The sequence below is a fragment of the Cavia porcellus genome, unplaced genomic scaffold (assembly GCF_034190915.1).
Source record: "Cavia porcellus strain 051 isolate PalLab524CR breed Dunkin Hartley unplaced genomic scaffold, mCavPor4.1 scaffold_6, whole genome shotgun sequence".
Taxonomy (NCBI): domain Eukaryota; kingdom Metazoa; phylum Chordata; class Mammalia; order Rodentia; family Caviidae; genus Cavia; species Cavia porcellus.
Window position 1 is genome coordinate 77534640 of NW_026947489.1, and position 19618 is coordinate 77554257.

The 19618-nt window shown below is 51.0% G+C and overlaps 1 protein-coding gene across 9 annotated transcripts in view; it reads right to left on the bottom strand.

Moving 5' to 3' along the window:
• The window catches only part of Rph3al (rabphilin 3A like (without C2 domains)), a 141851-nt gene that overhangs the window by 76892 nt on the left and 45341 nt on the right, over window positions 1-19618 (bottom strand). For all 9 annotated transcript variants that reach the window (XM_003469544.5, XM_013152187.3, XM_013152190.3 and 6 more), the window contains 3 exons: window positions 10519-10630; window positions 8466-8609; window positions 5841-5970 (listed from right to left, as the gene is read on the bottom strand). In XM_003469544.5, the coding sequence (XP_003469592.1) occupies window positions 5841-5970; window positions 8466-8609; window positions 10519-10595 (351 nt within the window). In that variant the 5' untranslated portion in view covers window positions 10596-10630. The remainder of the gene's footprint in view (window positions 1-5840; window positions 5971-8465; window positions 8610-10518; window positions 10631-19618) is intronic.

Below are 19618 nucleotides of genomic sequence, written 5' to 3' on the forward strand. Positions count from 1 at the left end.
TACACAACTCTGACACAGCTGCATTATTCACCATAGCTATGGTGTGGAGGCAGGTCAAGCCTCCATCACAGAAGAGTGGATAAGTGAAACGTAAAAGGGTGGGAGGGATTCTGACATGTCTCATGGATGAACCTTAATGACAGTATGCGAAGGCAATCTATTTAAAAGGCAGATTCAGTGCAAGAAGTCCACAGGGGCCTGAGAATCTGCATTTTCAACTGCATGGAGGAGACAGACACACTGCTGGTCCTTGGCCCACACTTTGAGTAGCAAGGATCCTCCTAGCACTCGAACTCTCTGCAACTGCCCTGAAGTCTCCACCTCCAGAAGGAGCTCTCTGGAAAATGTGTGGCCCAAGACTCCCAAAGCTTCATAGGACAGAAGAAAGCCCTTCCTGGAGGTCAGGAGATCCTTCGGAAGTCCTGCTGCTGGCAGATCAGAAACCAACTCTCAGGCTGAGGGCTGAGCGCTGGGAATAAACAGAGATGGAAATGGCTGGGCCAGGGCTCTGCCTCCTTTGACTGCCCAGGACCAGTGGCCAGGCAGGAAAGTAACAAGGAAATTCCATCTATTCCTCCCTGGCTCAGCAGCCCCAAGTCTTCAGCGCTCAATAGGGAGGGAGAACATGGCCCGGCCTCCACCCAGCCCAGGGTTTCTGCCAGCTCCCTCGATGAAGATCTGGGTTGGCCCTCAGCAGGACCTACCTCCTCCTCAGAGAGAGGGCAGGAGGAATCTGGCCTGGCCCAGCTCCTTCCCTGCAGCACTCCCCCATGCTGGGCTAGGGCCATGCTCAGCCCAACAAAGCTAAACTTCCTCTTTTGCCAGGAGTCAGTACCCACGACCCGAGATCATTTCACAGACCATGAGATCCAGTTGGCTGGGATTACAAAAAAAAAAATCCACCTGACTGCTTCCCTGGAATGGGGCACTGTTATGCTAGGCCCAGGAGGGTCCTCGTGCAGCCTCACTTCCTCTACCCCTGGCCAATGGCTGGTGAGGTTGAACTCTCAATTAGACCGAAGGCTGGCTGACTCAGATCCTCAGCAATCAGGAGCACCAGGCCTCTCCAATTAAGCAGCCAAACCCTCTTCCTTCCCACCACGGCCCTGGGATAATGAGGGCAGGCAGCCTGGGCATGCAGGCCCAATTACAGAGGGGATGCAGCTCCAACTGAGGACGGCACTGCCTTCCACCCGCGCGCGCTCATTAGCTCATGGCTGCTAAACACTGCCAGAGCTCTTGCTGGGGACGCCTGTCACCAGGAGCACTTGAAGATCTGTCCTCCCTCGCGGACAAGGGTCTGGACACTCCCATGTCAGAGATCTCTTCCATGTCCCTTCTCTACAGCCTGCCCACTCTACAGGCTGCAACCCACTGCAAAAGGTGAGGACGGAGAATGCAGAAACAGTTCCCCACAAACCAGCAAGCCCGGAGGGGAGGGCTCCTGATGCCCTGCACCCTGGCAGAGCTCTCCTAGTCCCCAAGGCTGCCTGTTTAGCACCAACCCTGACTGTAATTCAATAGCTGCAAGTGATTAACTTCTCTTTCTCAGAGGGCAAGGGTCCAGGTCTCCTTGTACCAGGCCCCCATTGCCAGGCACAGGTAAGTATACAAGCATTTGCTGAATCAGTGAAAACTGATACCATCCCTCTTCTCCTAGACACCACAGAGCCTCTGTAAGGGCTAAAGCTTTGCAGGGTCCAGGCCTAAGACTCCTTAACTCTTCAGGGACTCAGATCCTAAGTGACCATCACCTGGGTATCTATGCCTTTGTAATCATCATCTGGGCCCCCAGGACCTTACAGATCTGTTGATTCCCTGACAAATGCAGCTTGTCCCCCAGATACCCAAGCTCCATAAACCTTAGCTTCCCAAAGCTCTCAGCTCAGCCCCGTGTCTTCCAGTCCTAGATCTCAACCCTGAGAGGCCACTGGAGTGTGCTCTAGCCCTCCACCAAGCCCCCTTCTCCCAAGTCAATCTCCCACCACATCCATCAGCAGAGCCTCCCTACCATGCAAATGTCCAGCCTATTTCTAGCTCAGCCTTAGCAGTGGCAGGGTAGTGTCCTGCCCTCCCTGATGGCCTTTACTCTCTTGGCCTTCAGAGCCCAACTTCTCCTAGCAGCTCTCAGTCCTGGGAACCCTGGTTCCAGCAGCTACAGAAATCACCCGGCAGAACACTGTCTTTGACCATCAAGACTCAAGGAAGTGAGCACCTCTCCTTTGGGCTTCTCTCACCTGGGAGTCTTTCGATAGGCAGAATTAGTGGTTCGGTGGTCTCACATGAGCCACTGGCCCCAAAACAGCAGGACCTTCTTGCTGGCACAGCACATCCAAACCTAGAGAGCTACAAAGGTGTTCAGAGACTTTTACATAAATGTTGGAAAACAGTAAGTTCATTGTGGCAGCTCTAATTTTAAGTCCAAAAAACCAAAATTCTGACTCTGACACCACAGCCCCCAATGTGACCATCTCTGAAGGAGGATCCTCAGGGAGTCATTATACGGTAGAGTGAGGTCACAGGGTAGGGCTGTAATCTGATAGGATTAGTGACTTTATACGAAGAGGAAAAGAGGAAAGACCTTGCTCGCTGTTGTGTGACGTTCCATGGAGGTGGCGGATGTCTGCCCGCCCAGAAGAGAGCCCACAGCAGCCCAGGTCTCCAAACCCACAAGGAGACAAATGCCTGTTGTCAAAGTCACCCAGTGAGTTGTATGTCCCAATGACAGCTGGAGCTGACAACCCCAGGAGGTGTCACCCGTGCTCTCCTGAGATCTGTGGGAAACCAGGTCCCTGTTTGGAGCAAAGTGAGCAATCTGAGCAGGAAGGACTTGGGGTGGACCGGGAGCATCAATGACAGTAACAGGAGACCTGACGGACTGGATGCTGCTCGGAGACCCCTGTGCTGCTTCATCCACTCCTCACACCTGCCTGGTTATGACAGAGGCACTGTAACCCTGTCTTACAGGTGAAGAAGTGGAGGCCCAAAGATGTAAAACAATGTGTACAAGGTCACTACAGGGTGGCCAAGTTAGGACCACCAGGCATCAGCATCTCTGATCCTGCTGTTGGGGAAGCTGGAGCTGCCATCCCAGGTCCCTGGAAGAACTTGGAGTCGGTCCTACAAGTGCAAGAGGAGACCCTTCAACCCAGTCAGGGCCCCAGGTCCTGTGTAGGAACGGTACTTGTTGGGCAGCCTGGGAGGACCTGCTGCCCCAGGTCACAGGTGGACCAAGTGGCCTCCTGCCCTAGCCCCTTATAGTCGAGGACTTTGTCTTTTATAGAACCCCCAGCTGGTCTTTCTAATTCTTCCTCATCTGCTTCAGATATGCCAGAGACTCCAGCTCTCTTTCAGTGTAAGACCTCTATAATCTGTTCCCAAGCCTGTCACCTCCCAGTGGCTGTCATCACCATTGAATTTGTCTCCTGCTTTTCGTGTCCCCTTGTAACACACAGCAGCGAGGGACATTCCTTAAACACACCTCCGATCACACCACACCCCTGCTTGCACACCCACCAGCATCTCCCTTTACATTTCCATTAAAACCCCAGATCCACACCTCGACTTATAAAAATTTGGGGTGGTCAGTCACCACCACACCTCTGGCTCCCACCAGCCCAGATGTCTCCTCATACTGTCCCTTAGACAAGCCTAGCTGGTTCTGCCTCAGGGCCTCCCTACCTGCTGTTGCCTCTGCCTGGAACACTTTTCTACTCAGATTTTTGCTGAGGCTGACTGATGCTTAGGTTCAGGTCTGAGCTCAAAAACCGCAGCCAAATCCTACCACATCACTCTGTCTTAATTCAATATACAGCACTGGGTCTACTTGAAATTTTTATGTTCATTCATCCATTATTTGTTGTCTCTCTTGTCTGTCACTGGAAAATCATCTCAGTAAGAACAAGGATTTTGTACATGTCAGAGTATGGCCGGTATCTAGAATGGGGTCGGCACATGGAGGGCCCTCTCCTAGCTAAAAACTGAATAACCACAAATCAGTGACACAATCTTCTGACAGATTAGGACACCCCACCCCCATATCTTCTAAATGCTCTTCATCCATCTAGGGCTCCATTTATTGCCTCTCCCCACAACTCGGGCCTGGAACAAATGTCTCCAAAGCTCAAAGGTCTCCCCCACCTTCCCAGCCAAGCCAGGACTCAGTCCCCAGCCTGCTGCAGAGTAGAAACCCCTTTAAAAGGGGCCGGGGGGTACCCAGCAGGCATTGGGAAGGTGGAGTAGGGAAGAACAATTCCACACAGCCCCATGCAGCTGAGGTCTCCCTGGCCCTCAGCACTGTTGCCTAGGAAATGTCTCCTAGGAACAGCTGGATTAACTCTTCGGTAGCCGGAGCAGCAGCAATCTCCGTGCTAAAGGCCCTGAACATTTCCAGAGCAGAAGACAAGCCTGGCTCTTCTTCACGGTTCCATAAACCTATAATATTTAGAGCAGCTGAGGGACTGAAGGACAAGAGGAAACAGGCTGTCGGGGTCATTTCTCCCAGGTAAACATAACCCAGTTGCCCAAATCCTGCGAGTGAAACATTCCTGAGTCCTAAGCCCACAGCCTACACTAGTTTCTAGTCCAGGCCCTACAGAGGAGCCAGACACCCCAACACTCAGGTCCCTCCATTGTGCTTGGACCGATTAATCCACACTGCTCAGCCAGTTCATCCCATACATGTGACAGAGCTGGGAGGGAAACGATCGTAGCCCAAATCCTGGCTGTCCTACTTATTAACTGGGTATGTTAACCTCTTTCTCATCTGGCTTCCAAATGCCACTAAAAATGCCCTGACAAGGATTCCAATGGCCTTGATGTTCCAAGTTCTCATTTATTTCTCTTCCCGTATGTTGTGGTCCACTCCACCTTTATCTCCCTGCCCTGTCCCTAGTCTTTGTCTCCTATTATTCCTTCCCAGGTCTTATTTACTTGACATATTGGTTTTTAGTTTCTGCACCCAATGTGACCTCAAGAAGGAAGGTTCATTATTACAACTCCGGGTTTAAAATAGTGCCTGACATGGAAGTTACTTGGAGGTAGATTCCTAAAAAACTAGGGTGAAAACAAAATAGAGGAAGATGCGGTAACTTGGAAATACCTGCATGTGTCTAAGCAAGGAGGGCAGCAAAGGGACGTCCCATGATAATTTCTGTGCAGCAACTGGCCTAGACTAGAGCAGGAATAAAAACCTAGAAGGGCTCTGAAGAAAACCCAGTTGAGCTCCAGGTGATAGATGGTGAAACTGAGATACTCAATGAGCTTGACATTTGGGATGTGTGTTGTACTTAGGGCAATAAGATGGAGAAAAGCAATCAGAAGCTCTAGGAAGCACTAAAAGTAGTATTTTAAAATACCTTTAACTCAACATTAAGTAATTGAATATATGGTACAATTTGCCATAAGGAAAACATTTCTTCTGACTGCATATTCTTTGAGGACCAAGGAAAACAGACCAATAGGAATAGAAAGTGAAATCCTAGCATGTGGTTTGGCCCTGAGGAAAACAGCATTTACTGAGGGCCTGGTTACCAGACAAATGTTCCCCTTACCCACACTCTACAGATGAGGAAGACGAGGCTGAGGTGGCACACAAGTCTTCTGAGATCCTATGCCTAAATGTAGAAGTGGACCCCACCCAGCCTCTAAACCAAAAGTCTGCTCCCTAGAGCTGGCCCTAGAAGCCAGGCTCTCCTTCACACCTTGGTTCTGAACATCGCACGTACATGCACGCACATGTACAAACACACACACTCCCTCGGAGACAGGGTACAGAGCCACAGAGTAGCAGAGTTGGTCTGGGCCGAGTCTCCAGAATGGCAGGGCCGAGCAGGTCTTACCTTCCGGCAGTCTCTGCAGAACACCGAGGAGCTGCCCAGGAAGCCCAGCAGCTCCCCACACAGCAGACACTGAGAGATGCCATTCCCCATCACATTTCGCCTCATGGTCTCCAGCCGCTCCACCAGCCGCCTGCAACACATGACCCAGAGTCAGTGGGCATGTGCTTCCTGTCTCCAACCCAAGCACGGCCTGGGCATGGCCACCACAGGGTCCCAAGACTAGGCCACCTGTGCTGGTCCTGTAACTAGGGTACTGATCCATGCCCAGCCTTTCCCCTGGCTAATGGCTAACCATTTATTCACTCGACTACTAAATACCTAGGGTATGCCAGCCACTGCAAATATTGTCATGAACAAGCCAGGGACAGGCACAGCCCTTATTCTCACAGAAGTTATGCTCAGTAAGGAAGAAAATCCATAAATAAGTAAACCCACATGCTGGCTTCTGATAGGGAGCTGCAGATAATGGGGGAGGAAGCCAGGGGCAAGAGGCCCATTAGCTGGGGACCAAGGAAGGGGCTCTGAGAACACCTGAGGACAGAGCAGACGGAGGGCAAGAACCCCACCATGTGATACAAAACTGGGGAGCCCCCAGCTAGATGGAACAGAAGGTGCCAAGGCTCAAGCCGAGACACAGCTACCAGGAAAGTGGGCACTGAGGCTACAATCCAAGGAGCCAAGGAAGGCAGAGATTAAAATAATAATAATAATTTTCTAAAAATGCCCAGTGAGACAGGAGGAGCAAACAAGGATACACTGCATGGACACACGTCCCAGAGCTCAATCTGAAGCCACTGACGAGCTCTAAGGAGAGTGATTCGATTTGATTAACATCTTGAAAAGCTCACTCTGGCTTCTGCGAAGAGCTGGGAAACAGGGAGGAGGCAGAGGAAAGGAGGCCAGGAGGCAGCTGTGGCCAGCTGGCAAGGAGCGTGAGACTGCTCCGATGGCTGGGCAGGGCAGGTGAGAGGTCCGGAGGATATAAAGGCTTTGCGGTCTGAGTATCTGGGCAGGACAGGAAAAACAGCTCCTCCTTGAAATCCCAGGGACCCCGCAGCCTGGGCAAGTTCTCCTCAGGTCCTGCACCCCATTGTCACACTGCCACCCCTGACATGTGAACAATACCCATGAAGTGTGCTGGTGTGTCGGCCACTGTAGTCACTCAGTGAAAACTCCTAGATGCACAGTTATATTATCTCCTCCAACTGTCACATCCCTCAGTGAAAAGGATGCTATATTTCCATTTTAAAGATGAGAAGACTGAGGCTCAAAAACATGGAAGCCACTTGCTGGGGCCACAAGGTTCCCAAAGAGGTGAAGCCAGGATTAACTCCCAGGCCTGTGTAGCCCAGCACCCCCGCTTTGCAGTCTCCCAATGTCCCCTGGGCTGGTGCTGCACTCTGCTGGACTGAGCAGACCAGAAGGGGAGGCAGCCTCTACCCACACGCCCTCCAGCAAGCACTTCTGGTTTCAAAAGGTTACAACCCGAGCCCTGGCAGGAACCATGTACTCTCGGGGACCCTCTGTCAGTCTACTCCACATCTCCATCCCTCACATCGACACAAGATGCAGTTACAGTTAACCTGTACCTGCTCTGGGTCACTCCAGCCCCAGCTGACCCAGCTCTCACAGTGGGGCCAGAAAAACAGGACCCCTAAGGCTGTCCCAAGAAGGCAAAGACAGTACCTCAAGGGCTAAGAGGGTCCCTAAGTCCTTCCAGAGCACAGAGGAGCCCACTATGAAGCATCCCCACCTATCCAGCCCCCTAGGGCAGCTAGGAACTTGGGCTGGCACCTACATTTGAAGTCACCTGAGAGCTTGGCAGGTTTGTGGCTGAGATCTGAAAGCTGGTGGGATCCAAACAGGGTAAATGGTATAAAAGAAAATTCCAGCAGGCCCTTCCTGATAATGACTCATCAATATTATTAAGGCACATACAAGAGACTGTCAGAACAGCAGGCATCGTGACCTGGTAGTGGGTCCGCTACCTTCCAAAACTGAGGGTGTGTCTCTATGATGTCTGAGTTTAACAAGATCATATAATCAACCGAAAAAGAACAAGGAGACAGGAATGAAATGAATTTCTGCCCAAGGCAATGCACTGAGATTTTCCTGCTTGTACCTTTCTGTGTTTCTCAGATGTTCTAGGAAACGGGAATTGCTTTTGTAATGAAACAAACAAAAAGACATAGCAAAAACACTGGACAACTGTGAGTTGTGGCCAACTCCGGATGTCAGAGACAGGAAAGGAACTTCCAACACTCTGGAGGACACCTTCTATCAGGGCCGTGGGGGCTGACTGTTCGCTGGTCAGCAGTCATGTGAAGCTGTCCCTCGGCTGCAGACTAGCTGGTGGGCAGCGTGTAGAGCCCAGCAGCCTCTAAGGAAGTTTATTAGGCTCACTCCTGCCCAGGAGCTTGGGACCCACAGACCAGTCCCTATCTCTAGCTTCCAAAAGGATACAAGGAGGCTCCGAGGGTGCGTACACTTGCCTGTAGGCCAGGCTATCTGCCAGAGCAGCAGGAGCCCTCCCGACTCACACTCAGCGGTGACTGCAGCTTCCCCGCCAGTGCCCTTGACTTCTCCCCACCAGCCTGCACGCTGCCCGGTCCCGACAGCCCTTACCCGATTCTCTGCTGCTCCAGGGCGTCCAGCTGCTCGGCCCGCTGAATGACCTGCAGGATGGCCTCCACCTCCGCTGGGCTGAGGCGCTGGCTCCTCCTCTGCTTCTCAGTCTGGTAGGTGTGCACAGACCAGCCTGTCTGCAACCTCAGGGAAGAATGACACTGGTGATGCGGAGGCCACCCCAGGGTGAACCTGGTGCCACCACAGCATCTGTAAAGCCCCTGGGGATGGTCTGGGGACAGCCTAGGAACCACAGGTTCAGAGCTCATCATGAGAGCTCCTCGAAGGCCTAGGTATACGCCCACCACTGGACTTCAGCATTATTGAGACACAGTGCTCCCCTCAGAATGGGAGTCTCTGGAGGGCCAGGCCTGCACCACCTAGCCCCAACCACCCTTCCTGTCTTACTTTCACACCGTTCATCCCTTATTCTCTGCACTCAAGCCACACTAGCCTCCTGTCAGGGCCTCTACATGCCATGTTCTACCTTAGGGCCTTTGCATATGCTACAGAACGTCCTCATATTTCCAGCTAACATTTACACCTCTTCCAAGACTCACCATAAGCACCACACTTGCAGAAAAGTGTCTCCAGATCTCCAAACTAAGTGAGCACCTGCCACGTGTCCCCACTATCAATTATCACTGTAAGAGCAGCTGCCACAGGGAAGCATTTGTATAACGCTTGAAGATGATGGACTGGGTTACTTTTGTTCACTGTCTTGCAACCAGTGCCTGGCACACAGGACGGGGTTAAAATGGGTGGGTGGTGGCTGGGGACCCTGAGCTGCAGGGGACTCCCTAAGCTTCCTGGAGGATTCTGTGGCACAGCTCCCAGCCCTGCAGCCCTGGCATTTGTATAACCACCTTCACGGAGACTGCTAGGCCTTCCGGGCAGCACACCCTGGGGAAGATGAGCACGTCCGCTCTTCTGGAAGGTGCTACTACAGCCTTTGGTTGCCACTGAGTGAGAAGAGAGGTCAGGGAGAAGGAAAGGACACTGGAGGGGACAGTAGGGCCACACGGGTCCTTATAAAGAGTGCATGCAGCTCAGCTGTCCCCAGCAACATGTCCTCTGCCAGGAGGACACATCAGTCACTTGGCAGCAGACGAGAGGGAGGAACTGACCTGAGCCCTGGTCACTCTCCCTGCAGGGGTCAGGTGGGGAAAGCTGAAGGAAGCTGAGCCATCGGGCAAAAGGGACAAATTAATTGTGAGGCAAAGATTCCTGCGAATCAGGCATGACGCCACTCATCTTGGGCGTTTCGGATTAATTTTCCTGTCCCCCTTTGATGTTCCAGCTCTGTCCCCCTGCAGGCTCATAACATCTAATTGCAAATTCCTTAAACTTGGTCCCAGTTGGGAAATGCTGGCTCCCTTAATTGGCACAGCTTGACAGAGGCTGGAGCACTCTTGGCCTGATCAAACACCGGGGACCTCTGCCCCTCAAAGGCCTGGGGAGGGACTGGATGGCAGGAGCCACCTCTGTCAGCACCCTGTCCCTCCTGAGAGTGGGGACAGGACAGTGCGGGAAAAGGGTCAGATCTAACTGGAGCTGAGGGATCACCAGGCTGGGGGGTAACAGGAAAATTGGGGCAGTCCTTGGGAGAGTCAGGCAAGGAGAGAGACACTGTCAAGAGCAAGGGAGAGACCTGAGAAAACAGATGGCAGTGGCCGCAGCCGAGGAGCCCTTCCTGGAAGAAGCCCATGTTTTCTGATCACGCCGAGCACGGAGCTCTGCAGTGGGCACCCAGCGATCAAAGGCTTCCTGCCTCCACTGGTTTCTGAACCTTATGGCTTAGAGACTAGAGAAAGGGGGAGATGAGGTGGCCTGGTTCCCCGGGATCTGCTTGGGAGTTGGGGAGCCCCAGATGTATGTCCCAAAGAGCTATACCCTACCTTCCTCATCTAAGCAATAAAGATGAACACCACAAGAGTTAAGTCCCTAGCTCAAGGCCCAGAGTGTGGCATGTATCCAACAGACACTTTTCTCCAAATTCCCCTTCTACCCCTGGGAATGGATCTCACCTGGGGGGGGGGGCAGAGGTACTCACTTGGCTCGCAGGGCAAGCTGCCGATCATTGGGACAGACCCACTGGTCATTCCTGCTGCCAAAGATGGTGTCTGCCATGGCTCAGAGCATCCAGCCCAGGGTAGGAGTCACATCTGAGATGAGAAGGAGAAGGAAAGAGAATCATCAGCTGGGGGTGCCAACAGGGTCCCTCTGCACTCGGGCACCAGACACTTGCCGCTTTTGACCTATCCTTGGACACGGGCCCCTGCCCATGCCTGGACTCTCATTCCTCCCGCAAAACACAGTTCCCTCAAAGCTCCCTTTCCAAAGGCTCGGAGTTCGGAGGGGAGTAAGTAGGTGGATCGCGTGGCTAAACAACTAAAATGGACATGACCAGCAGAACATCAAAGGGTGCGAATCAGGAGACAGAGAGGAGGCACAGCCTCAGTAACTGTCAGCTGCTGGCCCTGGAGGGCACTGGACTCCTGCCTATCTTCAGCATGGCCTCTGCATCACTGAGAGAGCCCTGCCCAGCCAGAGTGGCCCAGGCGGGGATCAAACAGCCAGGCCAAACCTGAACTTGCATCCAAATAGAGGGGAACCCAGAATGGTGGCCCCAGGCATCCATGCTCTCCCTCAAGGGCACTGTGCTTTCTGAAGCAGGGAGGAAGGCAGGGAGTGGTGGCAGCAGCCAGCATCTCCACTGGCCACAAGTCCAAAGGGCCCTGTCCACAGGGACTGCCCCCGGAATTCCACAGAGAGGGATTCCGTTCTAAGAACTACTTGATGGACCAAGGTGAGCAGCGTCTAGCTTAGCTGGCTTCTCCTGTCCACCAAAGACTGGACCAAGCCCTCTGAAGAGCTGTCGTGAGGATGCTGCTCATGCATTCTGAAGGGAGTGTGTGTGTGTGTGTGTGTGTGTGTGTATGTGTGTGTATATATGCATGTGTGTGCTCTATGGTAGTGGCTTTATTACTAGTACTGAGACCTCCCAAGGAAATGACTACTTTTCAGAGGTGATTTCCAGGATCCTGCTAGAAATCACACATACTATGGAAGAGAAAAGAGGAAAAAGAGCTGAGTTTGGCCTGGGGTAAGCAGGACGAGGAGTGGCTGCTAATGGGTTTAGGTTTTCTTTTTCAGGCTAATAAAACTATTCTGGAATTAAGTGGTAGTGATTATTGTACAATTCTGTGACTACAATAACACCACTGAATTTTATGGTATGTAGATTACAATTCATTAGCTATTACATATATATTATTTTCTTTTTCATGTTTTGCAGTGCTGGAGATCAAACCCAGGATTTTATGCTCATTAGTTAAATGCTCTATGTCCCCGGCCCAGCTATACAAAAATAGTTTTTATATTGGGGATTGAACTCGGGGCCTTCAAACTGAACTGCATCTCAGCTCTATTTATTTATTTATTTACAAGACAGGGTCTTGCTAACTCACTAAGTTACCCAGCCTAAGCTCAACTTGCCATTCTCTTGGTTCAGCTTTCCAGAGTCTTGCAGTTATAAGCATGTGACACACCTTGTCTGGTTTGTAAAAAAATTTTAGGGCCCAAAACTATATATGCTTTGAAATTGATATTTACTATATTAAAAATTAAAAGTGGGAATTTTTATAAGTTTGTTAATTCACTAAATTCATCACCTAATTTAATTCATCACCTAATTTATCTCTCTTACATAAAAGCAGTTCATAGGCTGAGCATGGTGATGCATGCCTATAATATCAGCACTCAGAAGGCTGATGCAGGAGAATCTCTGTGAGTACAAAGCCAGCCTGAACTAGGAAGGGAGTTCAAGGCCAGCCTGACCTGACCTGCATAGTGAAACTGTTTCAAAAAGACCAAAAAAAAAAAAAAAAAAAAAAAGGAAGGAAGAAAGAAAGAACAAAGGCAATTCATGTGAAGAATTCTGCTGCTTTATATTTTTACAACTATTTTGGCTTAAGAAAAAGTTGGATATTCCTATCTGATTTTTCATTCAATCTTTTGTGATACACTATTTTGTAAAAGTCTACAGAGAAGATCCAGATTCTTGCACATATGTGAGACAGTTAGAAAAGACAGGAATGGGCCAGGGATTTAGCTTAGTGGTACACGCGCCTGCCTGGCAAGCATGATGTTGTGATTTCAATGCCCACTACCAGAAAAAAAATTTTTTAAACCGTAGGAATATTGTAATAGCTTTCCCAGATAGCTGTGGACGTTTTTCTTTGATAGTGCACCCAAACTCAACATATGGTAGTTTCTTAAAGATTAGTTCCAATGTGGCATCTGAAACCAGATCCTTGAATTCATTTTCTGTACATTTGTGAGAGAAAATAATTGGGTGTTTTATAACAATGAGAAAAAGTTTTTACTTCAATGGGTCCCTGAAAGGCACTGGGGACCGCCACCCCCAGATCCCTGAACCATGCTCAGAGAACTGCTCTTCCAGACCAATGTCACCCACTGCCAAAGCGACCAGCAGGGGGCGGCAGGCAGACTGCAGCCACCCGACCCAGGAGCACCCAAAGCAGTGAAGGACCTTAACCAAGCTGACTTCCATCCCACAGACCCACCGGGCACCTGTCCTTCCAGTAAGCTTCCTCAGAACAGAGATCGTTCAGCTTCGAACCCCAGCGTGCCAGGTGTGGTGACCCATGGACAGGCCCAGTGTTGGCCACAGGCACCAATGGCTTCCTCAGATGTCACCTCAGGACCTCCTCCCCAAAGAAGCTAACACCCAGATGGGCTCATCAAACAGCTGTAAAGCGGTGCTCCACCTCCAGCCTTTGGTTCCCTGTGGTCTTCTGGTTTGTTTTTTGTTTTGTTTTCCTTTAAATTCCTGTTATCTTGTGAATGTCACAGTTGCACTGCTGAGTGGGTGTGAAATGTGTTACTCTGCTCAAAGTAAACATCTAAAATATAGTACAATTCTGGCTGCTGTGTCCTTTTTATTCTTTCTTGCTCTCTCTCAATTTTTTTTTTTAACAAAATAAACTGACCCTCATCGGAGTGGGGAAGTCTCCCTGATCCTGGGTAAACCAAGCGCCCAGACAGCTCACCCACAGTGCAGCTCCTGCCCCAAGCTGCAGGTGGCACCACTTCCTGGGCCACTGTGCCAAAGACAACCCGCCATTCCCTTGTGGATGGATAAGAGTATAAGGGTGGAGGTAGCCCCTCTGATCTGCCAGGCACCCCACAGAAGCAGGGACACCACAGGGGTGACCCTGGAATCAAGTCAGAAAACCCCAATGTTCCTTGACAGGAAGATCCTACTTCTGCAGAAGACCATGCTGTGGAGAGGGGGAGGAGGAGGAAAAAGGGGCCTGACCCTGTTATTGAAATCATCTCAGTGATGGTGGGGATGTGTGGGCAGCTCTGAGTCAGGTGGGAAATGCTTCTCACTGTCCCAAAACAGTCACCACCCAAAGCATCTCTAGGGAATAAATTCCTTGTCCCCATTGGGTCACTTCCTAGAGGGGGCACAGTTCTGGGGTCGTTGGCAAGGGGATCCTCAAACTGGCATTAACCTGTCCTTTGATCCACTGGGGGACAAGGGTCTATTCCTTTAAAACAAATTTTTAAAACTTTAAACCAAAATATGCTATCAATCTGTGGCTACTCACAGGCTATTATGTTCTTAAATCTAATCATTATTCTTCTGTTGGACAGATGAGGAGAGAGAGGGTGAGAGACTGAGGAAAGACCACACAGCCAATCATGCCGGTGTGCCAGCCCTCAACCTGGTGCTGCCCCCTCTGCTTCGCGGCACCTTCTGCCGTAAGCACGGAGGGGGTCTTTGTGGCAGTGAGGAAGATGTGGACCCGTGCATGCCTGGCTTTTGTGCAAACTTACTCAAAGTCCAGGGTCAAGTCAGTGGTCTTCCTGGGGTCTCTCATTTGGTACCTGAGGGACCTGAGATGGACAGGCTGGAATGTCTCCTCTGTAACTCTGGCCCCTAATTCAGACCCACTGATTTGCATGAGGGAGGAAAGGAGAGCAGGCAGCATACTGGAGAACAGCCCTGGGCTGGTAGCCAGGGTGCCCTAGCCAGGGAGGTGGGGACTGAGTCCCTGGCTGAACCTAGGCCACAGCGGGTAGAAGCAGAGGGTGCAACTAAGGTGTCCCCCACACTCCCATCGCTCTTACTGCTGCAGACTCAGAGGAGCCCACAAAGTAAATACTACAGAAAGATTAAGGGAGATGGAAGAATGTCACCTCCCTGGTCTGGGCCCATGGTACAGCCTGGCCAGCTGCGTCTCAGATGGCAGGGCTGTGGCTGAGCACAAATGCAGGGCTGGCTCTAAGGGAAAGTCAGCAATGAGAATGCAGGGGGAATTCAGGCCAGGGCTCTAGGACTGCTGTGCCCGCCCTGGACTGTGGCTGGCACCTTGGAAGGCACAGCTGTCCTTCTCGCATAGAGCAACCTTGGGACAGATGGGGGAGAGGAAGGGCAATTCAAAGAGGTACATTTTAGGAAAGTGCCAATGGAGCCAGCTTAGATTCTCCAAACCTCTTCAATCTGAGCCGGCTGCCAGCTCTCTGGCTCGGCAGTGGCCAAGGGCCTTGCCAGCCAACCCCCGTCCCTGGCTCCCAATCTTCCCTTTACCTGGGGGTCCTCTGCCCAGCTGTGTGCTCACCAAACCTGGCCCACCTCCTGGACTCTGCTCTTCCTTGAGGAAGGTCTTGAGCATAGGGGCAGGGCATGCAGCCCATACCTCTTAAGATTCATACCCTTAAAACTACGTGAATGAAATAGGTGTATTATTGTATGCATTAAACATGTGCTATGCACTAAGCTCTTGTATCAATGGGGTTATTTAACTACGAGCAAACAAAGAGGAGCTTACAGAGGAAAGGTGAGCCTGTCAGTTCGGAGGGAAGGGTAGAACTTGGCTGCAGGGAAATAGGCAGGAACTGCGGACAGGATATGGCTGGACAGAGCTCTGGTCACTTCCTCTATAAGCTGAAGAGAGGTGGCACTCAGGGTCTCTGTGGTCCTGGTTGTGACAGGAAAGAGGCTGGAGAGGCAGGGTGTGTGCAGGTGTATGCATATGTGTTCAATGAACGTAGGCCAGGGCTGCTGCCTGGGAGTGCAGACCCATCTCACCAGGACCCAGCCCAGGGGTCATCTCACTGATGCCACATTTCCGTCTCCTCTTCCCACTAAGCTGTGGTGGAGGCTGCATCCTCCTCTCTCCATCCCAGTACAGAGCCTGCTGCAAAGTAGGTGGGCAGTACTAAAATAAACTGTTTCCTCAGAGACACGGCTCTTCCCAAAGGAGCAGAAATACAGAAAACAAACTAGCGAAAGCTGCAAAGAGCAGACGGAGCTGAGCCCTGCCCTGTGCACCGTAACTTGTTGATTCATAGGCAGTTTGTCCCTCAAGATGTCCCTCCCTAATGGTCAGCCACATCTGGGTGGCAGCTCTGCTGACAGCTGAGCTGATTTGCTGCCACTGAGGGGCCAGTGCACCCACAGGCCCTCTGCTGGGAAACCAGGCCCTTTGGGTGCCCTCCCAACCCCTGCTGGGTGGCAGAAGCCTAACAGAGGCTGTCTGCTGCCAGCCTGCCACGCAGCCACCCAGGAGGCCTGCAGTGCAGAGGCTGGGAAACAGGGAGCAGGAGAGACTTGTGGTAACTTCCCAAGAGAAGACCAAAGGGAAGGTTGATAGGTCCCAGGAAACTCTGTGAGTCAGACATGTAAAAATAAATACATTCTTAGGAGATCCACTTCTCTCCCTGAAGTGAAAAGCTCGTCGGCCCGGGTATTTATCACTGCAGGCAAATGCTGCAGTCAGGGTGGGACCTGCTCCACAGAGCGATGGTCGTTCCACGAGCTCACGTGGCTGGCTCCTGGGCTCCGTAGAAGAGTGTCAAAACAGAAAAGCACCCTAAACCCACTCCTCACTCCCCCACACACCTATGTAGACCCTTAATGCTTAACACAGCACCTTCTAATTTCTCCTAGGTATTTATTATAATTTTAAATAAAACTGGGTCCTTACCTGTATTGTTTACTCTGTTCTCTATTACCTTGTATTTTCTTTCCCTATCATGAAAATTCTTCAAAAATACGACTTTAACTGTAACACTACTGTGGATATATTTTTACCATTCTCCTGAGAGGAGGCACATAGACTGTCTTCAATTTTGCTCTTTTTATTTAACACTGAAATGCATGAGCGATAAATCCCTGTGCCCATCTCTGATGACTTCCTTAGGATAAGTTCCTAAAAGGGAAAGGGAGTGCATTTTTTGGAAACGTATTTTTGAGTCAGCTTTTCCACAGTAACATTCATAGCCGCTCAAAGCCGTCAGCTGCAGGCCTCCTGCCCGCTCTCTCCAAGTGCATCTAGAATTGTCCATCGTGAAAAATCTGTAGGAGGCAGCTGTATCCTGCTCGCCTAATGGAAATTTTGCATTTTCGAACTCAGAACTCAAAGACAGAAAAATCTATCTGCAGCCCTCCTACCGGGTGGTTTCAATAACGTATATGGTCCTCTAGTTGTTTACCTCAAAAAAGGGCCTCCTCTGTGTGAACATTTGCATCTCCTTTAAAGACGACTTCTATCTCCTTAACAGAGTTCATGGGCTCGGAGCCCACAAAGCCAGCACTGGCACAGGTACCCGGAGTGGCCAAGTGGCCTGGATCACAAAACAGCACACCAATAGAAGGGAGGTTCTTTTCTAAAAGAGTCCTGGTGAGGTTGCTATGCGAGAGAACACATTCCAGTGATGCTACCAAGCAACAAAAGTAGTCATTATGCCAGCAAAACTGCTGTTTGACCCCTGACTTTCCAAACCTACAACAGCGATAACACAGTGTGAAAATATCACCTGCCTGCAAGTCTCCAACTTGTACCAGATTAAAACAGGCACCAGAGGGTAAAGTGACTTGTCCTTGGAGAAGCATAGCACACACTCACAGAGCCTCTGCCCTGCTACTGGGGCTGAGATTGGATGAGGTGACCTCCCCAAGGGCAGCTTCTTACTGCTCACGCCTTTTGTTGTTAGCTCCCTAAGTTTGGACTTTGGTGTTTTTGCCTCCTGGTTTCATTTCAGGGACATTTTCACTGGTACAATTGAGTCTATAGACTCTTTGCGCTGTGGCCTGAATGCATGAGCTTCCCTGAGCCACAAGGTCAGAGTACGGTGAGAGCAGGTGGCAATCCCAAGCAACCAAGACTGCCAAAGTTGATGAAGGCATGCGTGTGACCCTGCAAGAGACTCTCACAGAAACACATCCCCAAGCCCAGGACTGAGTGTGGGTACCCAGGACAGACCAAAGAAGCAACGATATAGGCAGGACACACTCACACGCATCCACACACATGGCCAGCAGCAAATGCAGCACCCTGGTTCTTAACAGCTACAGAGAGAGAGCTCTGAGCCACTGAATCAAGACTCTAAAATGAAATGCATGGTCCAGCCGGGTCCATGCCCACTCACAGCCAGGTATGCTAACAAATGGTGTCTATACATCCCCAAGATTGGACATAGTTGTTATATAGCATTGTTCTAACAATAAATCACTGATACAATGGCATCTGGCAAATAAAATCCCTATTCTGACCTCAATATCCAGCCCAACTCCCTTCCAGAACTGTTCCGAGGCTGGAGGCAAACAGAAAACATAAGAAACCAGCAAAGCTCTCTCCTGCCTCCCCCACCGTGGGCCAGAAGAGGAGGGGAAGGGGCCGAAGAGGGATTGGGACCTCCTCCGATGGCTTCTCAGAGCTGGAAAAGTGGCCTCATCCCAAGTGCCAAATGTGAGTCAGTGCCCAGAGCTGCGTGGCCGAGGAGTCCTGCCCATGTCTGGTCTCTGCAGGGAGGGAGGCTGCCACCCGTCAGTCTGTCCCACTATGGGAGGAAGGCTGCACATTTGTTACTACAAAGTTTGCCATCCCAAGACGTCTAGCTGTGCAAAGCCAGGGTGAACCGGAGAGAAATAGGGGTGAAGAGAAGGAGAGAAAACTGGGACAAATATTAAAGAATATTTGCCACCAGGCTATGCTTCCCGAAGCCCTCAGTTCTGCACCCAAGTATTAATATTCCAGGGAATCCTTAGCAACAAGCCCTGACATCTGCTCTGTTACTATGATACGGGAAACAGGATGATAGCACGGAGATAAGGTGAGCTCAGACATCAACATTTCCCCTACTTGTCAGGCGTGTGAGAGGATGAAAGATCCAGACAGGAAGCCTCCAAGGCCTGTCTAAAATGAAGGGACCACTCGCTTGGAAGGGTCTCAGGCTCATTATGCACCAGGCAGAACCTGAGTGGATTCGGGAGATGAGACAGGAGCCCCAGGGAAGCCAGGGCCTGACAAACATCCCTAAAACTGCCCTGTCATCCCACACACTGCCAGATACGCCTCTTCAGGGTGACTCCTCTCTCCTCCTCCCACCTCCTCTCTATCTTGCCAAGACTGTGGCAAAAGCTTCCTAGCGGACATCTGGACCTCCTAGGGCTCACCCACACCTCCCTTCAGAGGCGGCCAGAGAAATTCTCTTTACAGTTTAGGCCAAACCATGTGATTCCCCTGTTTAAAAACCATCGATGGCTCCCCACTACCACAGGGGAAAACCCAAGCTGTGCTCAAGGCTGCCCAGGATCTGATCCAATCTCCCCCTCCAGTCTCACTTGCTATCACATCTGCAAAACTTGGGCTCAGTCACTGAGTCTTGGATCTGCTGCTGGCACTCAGTCCTGTCCCGCACCTACACATCTAGAATGACATTTCTTCCTTTTGACCCTCCCAGATGGTCAGAACTACCTTCTCTGAGAATCCCCCGGCTCCTTTCTATTCAACCACTGCTTGGCCTGGCCCCCCATCCCTCCCCCAACTTCATGCCAGAGTCCCAGGGATCGCTGTCTTTGTTATCCTTACAAAGACCACAGCTCTGGGGGTCCATCTTTTAGGGTCTCTGTGCTAGTGTAGTACCCAGAACATGGGTCCAGAGCACAAATGCTAACTTTTGCTGCAGCCCACAGAATAAAGTCCAGTCTCCTCCATGTGGAATTTAAGGCCCAACAGTGTGACCCCACCTCCTCAACCATCTTCTGGCCACACAGCTCCATCATCCTCTGAATGGGTCTCACCTGTCCTGCCTCTGGGCCTTTCTGCAAAGTGGTT